The sequence below is a fragment of the Scyliorhinus torazame genome, chromosome 8, assembly GCF_047496885.1.
Source record: "Scyliorhinus torazame isolate Kashiwa2021f chromosome 8, sScyTor2.1, whole genome shotgun sequence".
In the NCBI taxonomy this organism is placed as follows: domain Eukaryota; kingdom Metazoa; phylum Chordata; class Chondrichthyes; order Carcharhiniformes; family Scyliorhinidae; genus Scyliorhinus; species Scyliorhinus torazame.
The window spans coordinates 128,122,631-128,140,046 of record NC_092714.1 but is presented as its reverse complement, the minus strand read 5'-3'; the positions used below and the strand labels follow the sequence as shown (position 1 = coordinate 128,140,046).

The following is a 17,416-nucleotide window of genomic DNA, read 5'->3' as shown; positions in this document are numbered from 1 at the left end:
GGGGGGGGGCGGGCGCGGGGGGATCCAACCATGGGGGGGCCCCCATGGTGGCCCTGCCTACGATTGGGGCCCACCGATGTGTGGGCGGGGCTGTAGCATGGGGACACTTCTTCCTTACCGGCACGGAGAAGACACCCCCTGCGCATGCGGCAGAAAACGCCGGCCAGTCTGCGCATGCGTGGAACCATGCTGGCAGTTCTGCGCATGCGCTAACTCGCGCAGTCCCTTCGGCGCCGTCTGGCGTGACGCCAAACCCTCCGGTGCCGGCCTAGCCCCCGGAAGTGCGGAGAATTCCGCTACTTCCGGTCGGCCCGACGCCGAAGTGAATCGCGCCGTTTTTGACACCGGCGTCAGGCCATCGTGCCGATCACGGAGAATCCTGCCCAGAGAAAAAGTGGCAAAAACGGATGAAATTCCAGAGCTTAGAGCTATGGTAGATTTCAACAGTCATACAGCATAGAATCATATAGCACAGAAAAGGCCCTTCGGCCCATCACATTTGCGCCAGTCGAAAATCACCACCTAACCATTCTAATCCCATTTTCCAGCACTTGGCCCATAGCCTTGAATGCCCTGGGATTGCAAGTGAACATCTAAATACTTCTTATTTGTTGTGGAGGGTCTCTGCCTCCACCGCGTTTTCAGGCAGCGGGTTCTAAGCTCCTACCATTCTCTGGGTAAAAAGGTTTTTCCTCACAGTCCCTCTAAACCTCCTGCCCCTTACCTTAAATATAAGGCCCTCGTCATTGACCCATCCACCAAGGGAAAAGTTTGTTCTTGTCTACTCTATCTATGTCCCTCATAATTTTATACATCTCCATCATGTACCTCCCCACCCCTCAAGTCTCCTGTGTGTCAAGGAAAAGTGGAACAACTAAAATTGGGGATGCTCAAGAAGGTAGAATTAGAGGAATGTAGATATCATAGAATTTACAGCGCAGAAGGGGGCCATTTGGCCCATTGAGTCTGCACCAGCTCTTGGAAAGAGCACCCCATTTAAGCCCACACTTCCAACCTATCCCCATAACACAGTAACCCCAACTAACCTTTTGGGGCTCTAAGGGCAATTTATCATGGCCAATCCACCTGACCTGCACATCTTTGGACTGTGGGAGGAAACCAGAGCACCCGGAGGGAACCCACGCAGACACGGGGAGAACATGCAAATTCCGCACAGACAGTGACCCAAGCCGGGAATCGAACCTGGGACCTTGGAGGTGTGAGGCAACTGTGCTAACCACTGTGCTACCGTGCTGCTAACCACTGTGCTACCGTGCTGCTAACCACTGTGCTACCGTGCTGCCCAATATTTGGAGGGTTGGGGTAACTAGAGATAGGGAAATGAGGTCATGGAGGGGTTTGAAAACAAAGATGAGAATTTCAAAATCGGGGAAATTGCTCAACTAAGGGCCAATGTAGGTCAGTGAGCAAAAGGGTGAACATAACTTGGTGCGTGTTAGGAGATGTGCAGCAGGTTTTGAAAGTCCTCAAGTTTCTGGATCATAGAATAAGGTTGACAAGCCGGGACTGCACATGCTCAGTCAGTCTATCCTCAAAGACAGATAATAGTTGTTTTCCCCAATGATGTTAGACCTACAGACCTGTACTTACCAGAATTCTCTCTCCCACCTTAAATAATGGAGTGAAAAATTCCCAAATCATGAAACTTTTGAAAAATTAAATCCAACTCTTCTGCATTTTTCTCTCTTTTTTTTATCAAACACCATGTATTGGAAATGAATACGACTTGAAGATGTATCTATCCAATGTCCCAATATTTATCTGTTACCGTTTTTAAGCCAAAATGGAACTCACTAGGTTCTTTGTCTTGATTTTCAGCTTTGTTTCTAACACAGGTATTTTAACACTACGCTCTACTGTGAAAATAGACAAAAATAATCAATATACGTGTCATGACCCTGTTTCTATAACTGTATCACGTGTTCTGGAACTTTTGCTCTTATTGGGTATGCATTGATACTGTATACTGTTAAATGCTTGAAAGAAATATGTAGAAGCTAGTTTCTTCCCGAATACATCAGACAGTTTGCAACACTCTTAAACTGACAATGCACTGCAGAAACTCACCAAGTCTTTTTCAACAGCACCTTCCAAACGCACAATCTCTAACACCTAGAAGGACAAGGACAGGAGTTGCATGGAATAAAATCCACCTGCGAGTTCCTTTCCAAGCCACTCACCCATTTTGGAATCAGATCACTGCACTTCCACCGGTGCTGGGTGAAAAACCTGAAACTCCCCTCCTGACAGCACTTTTGGCATACCTATGCCATATGGACAGCAGCATTTCAAGAAGGCAGCTCACCATCACCTTCTTAAGGGCAATTAGGAATGGGCTTGCCAGAGACACTCATGTCCCAGAACTTAAAACATATTGCTGCAAAAGAGCACCTATCCAGTATCTGTATCTGGGAATTAGAACAAAATGGCATGAAAGCCTGGTGTGAATTATATATGTGCGTGTATTGAATCTCTTATGGTACTGCTCACAAGTAAAATGACCAATGTTCTATAATGTTTGCAGTGTTATATCAGACAATGTTCCTCTTTGGAGCAGAATAATATCCAACCTGATGTTGAAACCACAGGCCAAATGTTTATTAAGTTTTTTTCATAACAATCAATACCAACCAGGACAAAAAGAGAAAAATGCAAAACATCACAATCAAACATAGATGTAAAGAAAAGGAAAAACACACACCTAATAACCAATAAAGTCTTAAACTAAACCGCCGAACAACAAATGACGTAGACTAACCCCTTAAAAAAGAAACTGAACTCAGCAGCGGTGGTCTGGGAAGCGCTGAAGGCAGTGGTGAGAGGAGAGCTGATCTCGATCCGGGCTCACAGGGACAGGACGGATAGGGCAGAAATAGACCGACTGGTAAAAGAGATTCTACGAGTTGATAGGAGGTATGCGGAGGCTCCAGAGGCAGGGCTTTTAAGGGAACGCCAGAGGCTACGGGCGGAATTTGATTTGTTAACCACAGGGAGGGCAGTGGAACAGCTCAGAAAGGCAAAAGGTGCGGTTTACGAGCACGGTGAGAAGGCCAGCAGGATGCTCGCACAGCAGCTCAGAAAGAGGGAGGCAGCTAGAGAAATAGGGAAAGTTATTGGCGGGGATGGGAACTTAGTTGGGGATTCGGCAGTGGTGAGCAAGGCCTTTCGGGACTTTTATAGCAGGTTGTATAGGTCGGAACCCCCTGCGGGGCTGGAGGGGATGAGGCACTTCTTGGAGGGGCTGACTTTCCCAAAGGTGGTTGGGGAGCTGGTAGAAGGGCAGGGGGCCCCGGTCGGGCTGGAGGAGATAGTGGAGGGTTTTAAGGCCATGCAGTCGAGTAAGGCCCCGGGACCGAACGGGTACCCAGTCGAGTTCTATAAAAGGTTCTCCAGAATATTGGGGCTGGTGCTGATGAAGGTCTTTAACGAGGCTAAGGAAAGAGAGGTTCTGCCCCAGACGATGTCACAGGCCATGATCTCGCTCATCCTGAAACGGGACAAGGGTCCGGAGCTTTGTGGGTCTTACAGGCCGATTTCCTTGTTGAATGTAGATGCCAAACTTCTGGCCAAAGTGTTGTCCTCCAGGATTGAGGACTGTGTACTGGACGTTATTGTGGAGGATCAGACGGGGTTCGTTAGGGGTAGGCAGCTGGTGGCCAATGTAAGAAGGCTGTTAAACGTGATCATGATGCCCCCGGAAGGTAGGGAGGTTGAGGTAGCGGTCGCGATGAATGCGGAGAAAGCCTTTGACCGGGTTGAGTGGGATTATTTATGGGATGTGCTGGAGCGGTTCGGTTTTGGGAGGGTGTTTTATTGACTGAGTTAGGTTGCTGTACCGGGCTCCAGTTGCAAGTGTATGGACAAACAGGACGACATCGGACGATTTCAGACTGCACTGGGGGACGAGACAGAGATGCCCCTTCTCCCCACTGCTATTTGCGCTGGTGAAAGAGCCGCTGGCAATTGCTCTGAGGGCCTCAAGGGGCTGGTTGGGGGGGGGGGGGGCACAGAGTCTCGCTGTATGGGGACGACCCACTGTTGTATGTCTCAGACACAATGGAGGGGATGGAAGAAATTATGGGAATTTTAGGGGAATTTGGCTGGTTTTCGGGGTATAAGCTCAATATGGGGAAGAGCAAGATGTTTGTGGTCCAGGCAAGAGGTCAGGAGAGGCGACTGGGGGAACTGCCATTCAGAGTGGTAGGGGGCAGTTTCAGGTACCTAGGTATCCAAGTGGCGTGGGATTGGGACCGGCTACATAAATTGAACTTGGCCCGGTTGGTGGAGCAGATGAAGGAGGATTTCCGGAGATGGGATGTGCTTCCGTTGTCTCTGGCGGGCAGAGTTCAATCGGTAAAAATGACGGCCCTCCCGAGATTCCTATTTGTTTTCCAATGCCTCCCATCTTCATCCCGCGGTCTTTCAAGCGGATCAAAAAAATTATTATGGGCTTTGTGTGGGGGGGGGCAAGTCCCCGCGAGTGAAGAGGGCAATGCTCGAGCAGTGTCGGGGGGATGGTGCTGCCGAATTTCAGCAATTATTACTGGGCGGCTAATATAGCCATGATGAGGTGGCGGCTGGTGGGGGGTCTCGGCATGGGTGTGTATGGAGGTGGCTTCTGGTCAGGGCACAAGTCTGGGGGCGCTGGTAACAGCGCCTCTGCCGGCGCGATACTCCACCAGTCCAGTGGTGGTGACGGCCCTGAGAGTCTGGGGGCAGTGGAGAAGACATGTGGGAGCAGAGGGGGCATCGGTATGGTCCTCAATCTGCGATAATCACCGGTTTGCCCCGGGGTGGATGGACGGGGGGTTCCGAATTTGGCAGAGAGTGGGGATTGAGAGGATGGGGGACTTGTTTATAGAAGGAAGCTTCCAGAGTATGAGGACGCTGGAGGAAAAGTTTGCATTGGCGGGGGGAAATGAATTTCGATATCTGCAGGTGCGGGACTTTCTGCGGAGGCAGGTACCAACCTTCCCACTCCTGCTGCTTAGGGGGATTCAGGATAGGGTGGTCTCTAGAGGATGGATAGGAGAGGGAAGCATCGCGGACATATATAAAGAACTTATGGGTTCGGAGGAGACGCAGACCGAGGAGCTGAAGCAAAAGTGGGAGGAGGAGCTGGGCCGGGGGGAGATAGAGGAGGGCCTTTGGGCGGATGCGTTGGGTAGGGTCAACACGACCGCAACATGTGCCAGGCTCAGCCTGATCCAATATAAGGTTGTTCACCGGGCTCACATGATAGTGGCCCGGATGAGCAGATTCTTTGGGGTGGAGGACGGGTGTGCGAAGTGTGCGGGGGGGCAGCGAACCACGTCCACATGTTCTGGACATGTCCAAAGCCGACATCATGTCCAAGGTATTAAAGACAAGGGTGGCACTGAGTCCAGAGGTGGCGATTTTCGGGGTGTCGCAGGATCCGGGAATCCAGGAGGAGAAAGAGGCAGATGTTCTGGCCTTTGCCACCCTGGTAGCCCGGAGGCGGATATTACTAGCATGAAGGGACTCGAAGCCCCGAAATCCGAGACCTGGCTATCGGACATGGCTGGCTTCCTCTGCCTGGAGAAAATTAGGTTCGCCATGAGAGGGTCTCTGTTAGGGTTCACCCGGAGGTGGCAACCGTTCGTCAACTTCTTCACAGAGAATTAATCGTCAGCAGAAGGGGGGGGGGGTTAGGCTAGCGTTGATTAGGGGGGTAAGTAATGATGGGACCTGTGGGAGAGGGAGGCGGTATTTGCACTAGGTTAATATTTTCCTTGTTATGTACATTGTTGATTTTGTTTCTGTTACAATGCCAAAGAAATACCTCAGCAGAATGTTTCTGAAAATTTTTAAAAAAAAAGAAACTGAATGGTTGCCATCTTAGACAGAACCTCTCCACTGACCCCGATGGCGAACTTGACTTACTCCAAATGCAAATGACATTAGGTCACCCAACCACGCAGAAGCACTAGGTGGAGTGGAAGTCATGTAAGCAAGCAACATTCGCCTCCGGGCTATCAACGAGGTAAGGGCAACAATGTCTGCCTCCACCTTAGATTGAATCATCGGTGAATCCAACACTCCAAATATGGCCACCAGCGGACATGGGTCTAACTCCATAGTGTTATGGGCCAGGGTTTAGAGAACCCCAAAGTGTATCATGGAGTTAACCTGACTGTCATGATATGTGGACGCACACATAATGATATACAGACAAGCAGCTAATGGACACAGAGAACAGGACATGACCAATAAGCAGGCAGGACATTCAGGGGTGGGATCTGACTATAAAAAACATGAGGCACTCACACTCCACCTCTTTCCACTGATGAACATCTAGAGAGTCAGTCATGGGTGTTGTTACAATCTCACACCTCCACCACGTGATAAGAGCTAGTCTGGTTCAGTCAGACAGAGTAACCACACTTAAGTTAGCAGAGAGTCAAACTCACAGAGAACTGTGCGAACTGTGCTATTAGTTCAATAAACCTGATTGAACTAACTTCAAGGTCTGGAATATCTTTCTGATCTAAACTGCATCCAGTTGCAGCCAGTGTTAGACCAGGAGACTACTAATTTAAGGTGGCTTATCTCAGTCCGTTCCGTGACGACTAGCAAATGTATCCCGGCACCATGGAGAAGATTCAGGCTCCTCACCAGCTCAGGACCTCCGGCAATCTCAGTGCCAACTGGCGGACATTCAAGCAAAAGTTTCTGCTGTACATCGCAGCCTCAGACCGCGAGGGTGCGTCTGATGCAAGAAAGATCGTGTTTCTCCTCTCGACAGCGGGTGATCAAGCCATCGAACTTTTCAACTCGTTTAACTTCACTGAAGGCCAGGGCAAGACAAAGTTTCAGACCATCCTGCATAAGTTCGATAGTCACTGTGAAGTGGACACCAATGAAATCTTCGAGCGCTACATGTTCAAACAACATCTTCAAGGGAAAGATGAATCTTTCAATGCCTTCTTAACTAGCCTCCGCCTGCTAGCGCTGTCCTGCAACTTTGGTGATATTGCTGACTCCATGATCAGAGACCAAATCGTGTTTGGAGTTCACTCTGATCCTCCGAGAGAGCAGCTCTTAAAAATCAAGCATATGACCCTGCCAGTCGCGATTGAAACATGTACAGTGCATGAGCACGCAAAAAATCGGTATTCCCAATACAAATCGGCTGAAAATGAGAAACTTGCCTCCCCGGCTCTGCTGAAGGAGGGCCTGAAGGAACAGCTCAAGGAGCTGCAGCAGCAGGGGATCATTTCCAGGGTAACCAAACCGACTGGCTCAGTCAGCTCGATGGTGGTGGTTAAAAAACCCTCTGGAGACCTGCACATCTGCATTGATCCCAAGGATCTCAACCAGAATATAATGCGTGAACACTACCCCATCCCGAAGCGGGAGGAACTCACCAGTGAGATGGCACATGCACAGTTTTTCACAAAGTTAGATGCGTCACATGGATTCTGGCAAATCCAGCTGGATGAGTCCAGCAAAAGGCTCTGCACCTTCAACACACTGTTTGGCAGGTACTACTATAACCGTATGTCGTTCGGCATCAGAGATATTTCATCGCATCATGGAGCAGATGATGGAGGGTATCGAAGGGGTTCGTGTGTACGTGGACGATGTCATCAAAAGGTCCACGACCCCTGAGGAGCATGTTTCCCGTCTCCAGCAGGTATTCCGCCATGTCCACACCAATGGCCTGAAGCTGAACAGGGCCAAATGTTGCTTTGGCATGTCGACACTCAAGTTCCTAGGAGACCAGATCTCTCAGCAGGACGTGTGCCCCAACACAGACAAGGTCAAAGCCATCGCAGCCATGAAGGTCCCGGAAGACAAGAAGGCAGTATTGCGCTTCCTGGGCATGGTCAATTTTCTGGGCAAGTTCATCCCAAACATGGCCTCACACACCACGGCCCTACGGAACCTAGTGAAGAAGTCCACTGTCTTCGCGTGGAAGGCGGCCCATCAGGCAGAGTGGTTGGGAGCTGAAAGCCAAGCTCACCACTGCATCCGTATTGGCATTTTTCGAACCAGACAGGGAAACGAAAATCTCGACAGATGCGAGCCAGGATGGCATCGGTGCGGTCCTGCTGCAACGCGATGACACTTCATCCTGAGCACCGGTTGCCTACGCATCAAGGGCTATGACGCCCACCGAACAAAGGTGTGCACAAATCGAGAAGGAATGCCTGGGCCTTCTCACTGGCATTCTCAAGTTTCACGACTATGTCTACGGCCTGCCGACATTAACAGTTGAGACGGATCACAGGCCCCTGGTCCACATTATCCACGAGGACCTTAATGACGTGATGCCTCGGTTGCAGTGCATCTTCCTCAAACTCCGAAGGTACGACTTTGACCTGGTCTACACGCCTGGCAAGGAGCTCATCATTGCCGATACACTGTCCCGCTCCATCACCGTGCCTAGTGAATCACTGAACGTCATCCGGCAAATTGAGTTACAGGTTGAGTCACAGGTGCTGCTGTGTGCTAGCACCCTCCCGGCATCTGATGAGAAGGAGATTCGTATCCGTGAGGAGACTGCCAAAGACCCCCTCTTGCAGCGTGTTATGCAACATCTAGCCAATGGCTGTCAAAAAGGGCAGTGCCCTCAATTTTTCAATGTAAAGGACGACCTGACGGTGGTCGATGGTATCCTCCTCAAACTGGACCGGATTGAAATCCCACACAGTCTCCAGAGCTTGGTGCTCCGTCAAATCCATGAGGGCCACCTGGGTGTGGAAAAGTGCAGACGCAGAGCCAGGCAGGCTGTCTACTGGCCCGGGATCAGCCAGGACATCGCGAACATGGTCCTTAACTGTGCGACCTGTCACCGCTTCCAGCCAGCGCAGAGTAAGGAGACATTTCAGCAGCATGAAAACGAAACCTCTCCGTGGTCCAAGGTTGGCATCGACCTCTTTCATGCAAATGGTCGTGATTACGTGTTAATCATTGATTACTTTTCCAATTACCCGGAGGTCGTGAAGCTCTCAGACCTCACACTTCGGACTGTCATCAAGGCCTGTAAGGAGATGTTCTCCAGGCATGGTATCCGACTCACTGTCATGAGTGACAATGGCCCGTGCTTCAGCAGCCACGAGTGGTCTATGTTTGCCCAGTCGTATCAATTCAAACGCGTCACTTCCAGCCCACACTATCTGCAGTCAAACGGAAAAGTTGAGAAAGGGATGCACATCATGAAGCAGCTCATCTGCAAGGCCGCGGATTCTGCGTCTGATATTCATCTTGCGCTGCTTGCGTACAGGGTGACCCCACTGTCCACTGGCATGTTGCCGGCTCAACTCCTGATGAACAGGGACCTGCGAACGACACTTCCAGCAATACAAGTGCCCAACCTGGATCACCTCCCGGTGCTGCAGAAGGTGCAGCAACTCCGAGACCGGCAAAACCAGGGCTATGATGTTCATGCCACCGATTTGCCCGGGTTATCCCCGTCAGACACTGTTCGGGTCAAGATCCCTGATGGAGGCTGGTCAGCTCCAGCCGTCGTTGTTCGACAGGCTGCCTCCCACTCGTATGTTGTGTGTCAGGCTGATGGTTCTGTTGTGCGACAATACAGATGGGCACTGCGCAAAGTTGCCTGCCCGCAACCACATTCTTCTCCGTTTCCTTCTGTTGTTTTGCCACCTCCTGATACCTCGACTCACGAGGCCACCAGTCAGGCTTCAATCCCGCCCAACAAGGCAGAATCGTCCCCCACCACCTCTCCGGCGATCGGCCAGGATCAGACGCAAGCCACAGAGACTTGACTTATGAACATTTGTTCCGTTTGCTATGTTCTGTGTTCTTGCATTAGGCAGCTGTTTTCACATGTACATATGTTCACATCCACTGCATGTACATATGTTAATATTAGCCTACTCTTGTAAATACGTTCACATATGTCATCCAAACATTTAAAAAAAGGGGCGATGTCATGATATGCGGACACACACATAATGACATACAGCCAAGCAGCTAATGGACACCGAGAACAGGACATGACCAATAAGCAGGCAGGACAGTCAGGGGTGGGATCTGACTATAAAAGACACAAGGCACTCACACTCCGCCTCTTTCCACTGATGAACATCTCGAGAGTCAGTCAAGGGTGTTGTTACAATCTCACACCCCCACCACGTGGCTAAGAACTAGTCTGGTTCAGTCAGCAGAGTAACCACACTTAAGTTAGCAGAGAGTCGAACTCACAGAGAACTGTGCTATTAGTTCAATAAATCTGATTGAACTAACTTCAAGGTCTGGAGTATCTTTCTGATTTCAACTGCATCCAGTTGCAGCCAGTGTTAGACCAGTGTACCTAACACGACACTGACCCATAACGTTTAATAGATTGTGGAATGGGGAGCACATCTCACACTCTTCAGGTGTGGTACAGCAGAAATGGAAAAGTATCTTTTAAAGCAAAACAATGTTTATTCTATGAACTCAAGTTAACTTTTAAAAACATAGTGAACATCTTAGCAACCATAAATTCAAATACAACCCCCAAAGACTACAGCACTAAGTAAACCCTTCAGCTTTCCATTTTAACATCCATACGACTTAAAACACCTTTTACCAGAAGCACATCAGATTAAAGTCACTACTGAAAACACTTATGATTCTGAATTCACTAAATGATCAAGAGATAAACTTTTGATGGCAGAGAGACCAGCAGTACACCTGCTTGGTCTGGCTTCAGCTCCAACACTGAAAACGAAACTAAGACACACCCTGCAGCAAACAACCTAAAACAAAAGTAAAAAAGCTGACAGACAGCCCAGCTCCACCCACTCCGACATCACTGATAAACACCCATTTCTCAAAGTTACTCTCACTACAGATACTTATATACATCCCATTTATAAACACTCATTTCTTAAATGTACTCTCACATGACAACAGGGAGTAATGGAATATCTCTGACATGGTATTAAAGGTAAAGCTCAGAGGCCTGTAAGTTTGGGACAGGTCCAGAACATGGTTAGCTGATCCAAGAGAACAGCGATGACACCTATCCTCAGCATTCGTGAAGAACCCACTCATCCTCTCCCTCGTAACACTTGAAACTGAATGAAGCTCAGCTGAGCACATGAAGACGTGGAGTTGACCCTGTGAAGGGCCTCACCCCACACCTCACCAGTAAGAATGACGCCCAGTTCACGTTCGCATTTCGCCCTCACACTGCTCAACAGAGGAGAATCCGATGAAAGGATATGACCATATAGGTCCGAAATAGACCCCCTCGCCAGAGACATTGGGCTGGATTCTCTGCTTGCCGACGCCAAAATTATGTTTGGCTATTAGCCGGAGAATCAATTTTTACGCCGAAATCAGGGGTGGCGCCGGTTTTTGGATGCTCCCCCTACAAAACATCATAATCGGTGAGTACACCACACATCATTGGGATGGCCTCAGGATGCCACCGGAGGCCTTCCCCCAATGGGCGACTTCCCGACGATGTTGGTCCTCTCAATTTTTGGGACCTCGTGTGGCGGCTGCGGACTGTGTCCAGCGTTGCCACGGTCGGGGGGCCATGCCACTGTCGGGAGGAGGCCATGCCGCTGGCCGGGGGGGTGGCTTTGGCGGGGGCTGGGGGACTGGTGGGGGGTGGTCCGGGGATTGCGAGGGGGGTTACAGGGGGGCATTATTGGCAAGCCTGGTCCGTGCGCGGCCGCTGCAGCGCCATGTGCATGCACAGCCACGGACCTGGCCATTTTCCATCCGTATCTGCAGGTAAAGCTGTGTGGCACGGCTGCTAGCCCCCCCCCCACTGGAAGAGGTTGACACCAAAGGAAAGGAAGCCTTACGTGAAAATCATGAATTCCCTCCCCTCCAGAAATAGGTCACCAAATAGCTCAAGAGCCTTCACTTTCCAAGATTTAAATGTTGGGTCCAAACCGGAAGGTAGGAAAAGGTGATTATTGCAAAAAGGAGTTAATGATGACAGGGAAATGAGCCTGAAGTGCTGTCCAAACCTGAGGGAGGCCACCACTGGGTTTGAGGAACATCTAGCAGGGGACAGGGCAACGGTGCAGTGATTATGGCGAGACGAGTAGATGCAATGCAGGAATGAGCTTCCATTTGTCCACAAATATAAGCGGGATCACTAATCCTCAATAATATCTTTTGAATAATAGCTGCCCGGTAATAAAACAATAAATTGGGGACGGCCAGGCACCTTGACTATCTGTCCCTTTGAAGCAGAAAAGGAGCATCCCGCTCACAATCTCTCTCTCTCACACACACACACAATCTCTCTCTCTCACACAGACGCAATCTCTCTCTCACACATTCTCTCTCTCACTCACGCAATCTCTCACACAGGCAATCTCTCTCTCACACACACACATTCTCTCTCTCTCTCACACACGCAATCTCTGTCTCACACACAGGCAATCTCTCTCTCACACACACACATTCTCTCTCTCTCTCACACACGCAATCTGTCTCACACACAGGCAATCTCTCTCTCACACACACACATTCTCTCACACATTCGCTCCCACAGACACACATTCTCTCTCACACACACACATTCTCTCTCTCTCACACATACATTCTCTCTCTCACACACGCAATCTCTCTCACACACGCAATCTCTCTCACACACAGGCAATCTCTCTCTCACACACGTTCTCTCACACACCACATTCTCTTTCACACACACACACATTCTCTCACACACACTTACACACACACACATTCTCTCTCACACACACACATTCTCTCTCACACACACACATTCTCTCTCACACACACACATTCTCTCTCACACACACATTCTCTCTCACACACACACATTCTCTCTCACACACACACATTCTCTCTCACACACACACATTCTCTCTCACACACACACATTCTCTCTCACACACACACATTCTCTCTCACACACACACATTCTCTCTCACACACACACATTCTCTCTCACACACACACATTCTCTCTCACACACACACATTCTCTCCCACACACGACCGAATCGGGGGCGACACCTGTTTTTGGATGCTCCGCCCCCTCCAAAATGGCATCATCGAGGAGTACGCCGCACGCCATGTTACCTGAAGGCCCTCCCCGATGGCGCGGGACACATGTGCTCTCAGTTTTCGTGAAGCCGGCGTGGCGGCTGCGGACTGTTCACAAACGTGGATCAGGCAGAACGGCACCTGGGGGATCTCGTAGGCCACTGCAGGCCCCTGGGTGGTCAGGAATAGAGCAGAATGGCCCCTGGTCCTCCCCCTGGAACGCACCTGATTAATGCGCCCAACAGTAGCCAATGAAATGAAACAATTGCCTTTGATTAGTCAAGCTGGAAGGAAGGTATTTTAAAAATTTATAAAGGGCTGCACCGACTATGGAATCGCTGAAGTCCCGCGGAACCCTGGGATTCCGCTGAACCCAGTTTGGGAACTGCTGTCCTACAGCATCGTTCACATAAGGTAGAGGATATTATACTTTTTTTTTTGAGGACATACTATTTCACTATGGAACACATGTTCTTCTGGTGCTGTTGAGAAAGCTAGAAAAAACATGGTTCAATTTAACATTTTCAAGCCTCAGGCAGCGAACAATTGAAGTTCATCAATAAAAAGCATGTCTGTAAACTTGCGTGTAAAGGAAATTTAAATAAAGATGAACTCTAACCTCAATCTGATGTTGGTGGCTGTGGAATGACATTGCATTATCCCTGGTAGAATCTTTGATTGGTGGTCTGCTATGCTTTGCATCAGATAAGGACGGCTCCATCTGCAAACACAACACAGAAATTATCTAAAAAGTAAAACTTGAATCAAAATTAATACAGTCAATCTTCTGTTGTGGTATATGCAAAGACTGCACATCTGCATGGATTTAAAATAAACTCTGAAAACCATCTTGAGTTCCAAAAATTAAGTCACTTTACTGGGGTTCAAGATGCACGGTAATGCAATATATAACAAGAATAATTATAAAGTGTGGCAGATTATGATGTTACTCAACTCTTCCCAATCTCTTCTGCTGAGAATGGATTCCAATAAGAATTTATCGATATACATAGGGCCCAGACAATTATGGGTCAATAACAAATGTGTTAGACACATAAAGTACATTTCATGCAAGATCAGCTGGGGTCTCAGTGCAGCTGAGATTCATTTTTAAATTATTTAATCTCTCACAAGTCCCGAAAGACGTGCTTATTAGGGGAATTGGACATTCTGAATTCTCCCTCAGTGTACCCGACCAGGTGCTGGAGGGAGTGCAGCGACTAGGGGACTTTCACAGTAACTTAATTGCAATATTAATGTAAGCCTACTTGTGACACTAAAAGATTATTATATATTCCACCTACCAGCATTTAAAATATTTGTAGGACAATGGAGTATGCTATATATCCTCACTTTTATGCCATCAGCAAATTTTAATATTATGCTCTTCATAACAAGTTCAAATCAACTAATACCAAATACTCACTCCTTGGGTATACTGCATGCAATCCTCTTCCAATCTAAGCACCACCCAGCTGTCCTAACTCACGAGACCAACTTTCTTTCGATGCAACTATATTTCCACTTATGTTTGTCTGATACTTTCCAATAGATTCCTGTGATATATCTTACTGTCTTCATATACGCTACATTCCCGTATTTATTCAATTGCACATTTCCTGGAAAGTCATCAAATACTATCTTGCTTCAAGTAATCTGAAGATAACCAAGCTTTAAAAAGCCACAGGAGCAGAAGGATAGTGGGAAAACTGGGGCTATACCTCAGTTAGTTGGCAAGTGTCCTCTTAAAGTCAAAAATTAGATTTTATCCAAACACTGGGATTGAAGTATTTTTCTTATTAATAAAGGCTCACTGGCTTCTCACAAAAGTTTCACACTGTATCAGTTTAGGCACAAATGTGAGAAAGGATGTGGAACAAAATATTTAAAGCATCATCCATTCTTCAAAAAAAGCTTGTAAGGATAGCCCTTGCAATTACAGGCCAGTCAATTTAACATCAGTGGTGGACAAGCTTTCAGAAGCAATTATTTGCGATAGAATTAGTAGTCACGTGGAAAAATATGGGTTCATGAGGAAGTCAGCATAGATTGCTAAAAGGGAACCCATGTTTAACTAATTGCTGAAGTTTTTTGGGGAGGGAACAGGCAGGGTCAGTGAGGGTAATGCTGATGTGGTGTTCAAGGATTTTCTGAAGGCATTTGATACAATGCTACACAACAGACTTGAGAGAAAAGTTATAGCTCATGGAATAAAAGGGACAGGAGCAACATGGATTCAAAATTGGCTGAATAACAGGAAGCAGAATGTACTGGTCAATGGATATTTATTGGGCTGGAGGAAGGTTTATAGTGGTGTTCCCCAGGGGTCAGTATTGAGACTCCTGCTTTTCCTGATATATATTAATGATCTAGAGCCTGGTGTGCAGGGGACAATCTCAAAGTTTCTGATGATATAAAATTTGGAAGTACTGCAAACTATGAAGACGACAGTGTAGAACTTCAAAAGAACATAGACAAGTTGGTGGAGTGAAGTTCAATGTAATGAATTTTGATAGAAAACACAAGGAGGGACAATATAAACAAGGGGTAGAATTCTTAAAGGGACAGAGGAGCACAGGGACCTTGGTTAAATATGCATAGATGACTAAAGGTGGAGAGAGCAGTTAATAACACGTATAGTGTTCTGGGCTTTCTTAATGGGGGTATAGCATATAAGAATAAGGAAGATATGCTGAACCCATGCATGGCACTACTTAGATCTCAGCTGGAACAGTGTGTACAGTTCTGAGTGTCACACCATAGGAAGGATGTGAATGCATTCGAGAGAGTGCAGAAGAGGTTAACAAGAATGGTTCTAAGGATGAGAAACTTCAGTTATGAGGACAGTTTGGAGAGATTGGGACTGTTCTGCTCAGAGAGAAGGCGAAGAGGAGATTTGATAGAGGTGCTCAAAATCATGAGGGGATTCGTCAGAGTAGATAGGGAGAAACCGTTTCCATTTGTAAATGAATAAAGAACAAGAGGGCACAGATTTAGAGTGATTTGCAAAAGAGACAAATGAGATGCGAGTAAAAAATTGTTTTCACACGAGTGGTTTGGGTCTGGAATACACTGCTTGTAAGTGTGATAGAAGCAGGTTCAATCAAGCATTCAATCAGGCATTAGATGATTACTCAAAAACAATGTGCAAAGGTACAAGGGAATGGCACTGTGTCACAATGCTTGTTTGGAGAGCCGGTGAAGGCAAAATGGGCCAAATGGCCTCTTTTTGCTCCATATCAATTCTGTCATTCTGTGATGATTGTGGGGGCACGATAATCGATCATGCTGTGCATGGTTTAAGGTAGAGAACGTGGGTAATGTACCAAAGGGCTTCTGATGTGTTTAGAACCATTTTCCACTAGATCATGGACTTGAGGACAAGTAGAAAGCCGAAAATAAATTAAGTGGCCACCAACACAAAAATAATATATTATTCTCATTATTCACCTTTAATACATCCAATACAATCCATCTTTTGGGATCTTAATTGTTGAGCAATTATTCTTCAATATCTATCCACCTAGCAACCTAATAATCCATTAAACGATTACCTAATGGGAAATGTCTGCAATACTAACACTGACAATATTTAATTTTGTATGCAATGTAAAATGTCACAAAACCTGAAAGGGCTTTCATGAAAATATGTACATTTTTCAAATGCAACACTACGACCAGAAGATAAAAGTGTAGAATTAGGCCATTCGGCCCATCGAGCCTGCTCCAACATTTGACCATGGCGGATATATTCCTCATCCCCATTATCCTGCCTTCTCCCCATAACGCGATTCCCTTATTGATCAAGAAATCCCCATTAAAATCAAGAACATCAGATTTGTGCTAGAAGTGCTGTTACCTACAGAGCTACAGACCAAGAGCTGGAAGATGAAATTAGACTGAATAATTCTTTCTTAGAATGTAAGAATATAAGAACTAAGAGCAAGAGTAGGCAATTTAGCTTCTCGAGGCTGTTCCACCGTTCAATATAATCATGGCTTCAACTCATGTCCTGCACGTTCTCCGTAACCATTCAACCCATTACTATTTAAAAATCTGTCTAACTCCACATTAAATTTACTCACTGTACCTGCATCCACCGGACTCTGGGGTAGCAAATTCCGCAGATTCACGACCCTTCAGTAGACGTAGTTTCCCCTCATCTGTGTTAAATTTGCTACCCCTTATCCTGAGACTATGTCCTCTCATTCTCGAATGCCCCACAAGAGGAAGCATCCACTCCATGGCTACTTTATCCATACCTTTTATCACTTTGTATACCAAAATTTGATCTCCCTCATTCTTCTAAACTCTAGCGAGTATCAGCCTAAACTGCAGAATCTTTCTTCATAAGACAACTCCTCATCTCTGGAATCAATCCA

The 17,416-nt window shown here is 47.4% G+C and overlaps 1 protein-coding gene across 2 annotated transcripts in view; it reads right to left on the bottom strand.

Annotated features, from left to right (window-relative positions):
- The window catches only part of cdkl5 (cyclin dependent kinase like 5), a 273,738-nt gene that overhangs the window by 43,786 nt on the left and 212,536 nt on the right, over window positions 1-17,416 (bottom strand). For both annotated transcript variants that reach the window (XM_072514173.1, XM_072514174.1), the window contains exon 13: window positions 13,654-13,755. In XM_072514173.1, the coding sequence (XP_072370274.1) occupies window positions 13,654-13,755 (102 nt within the window). The remainder of the gene's footprint in view (window positions 1-13,653; window positions 13,756-17,416) is intronic.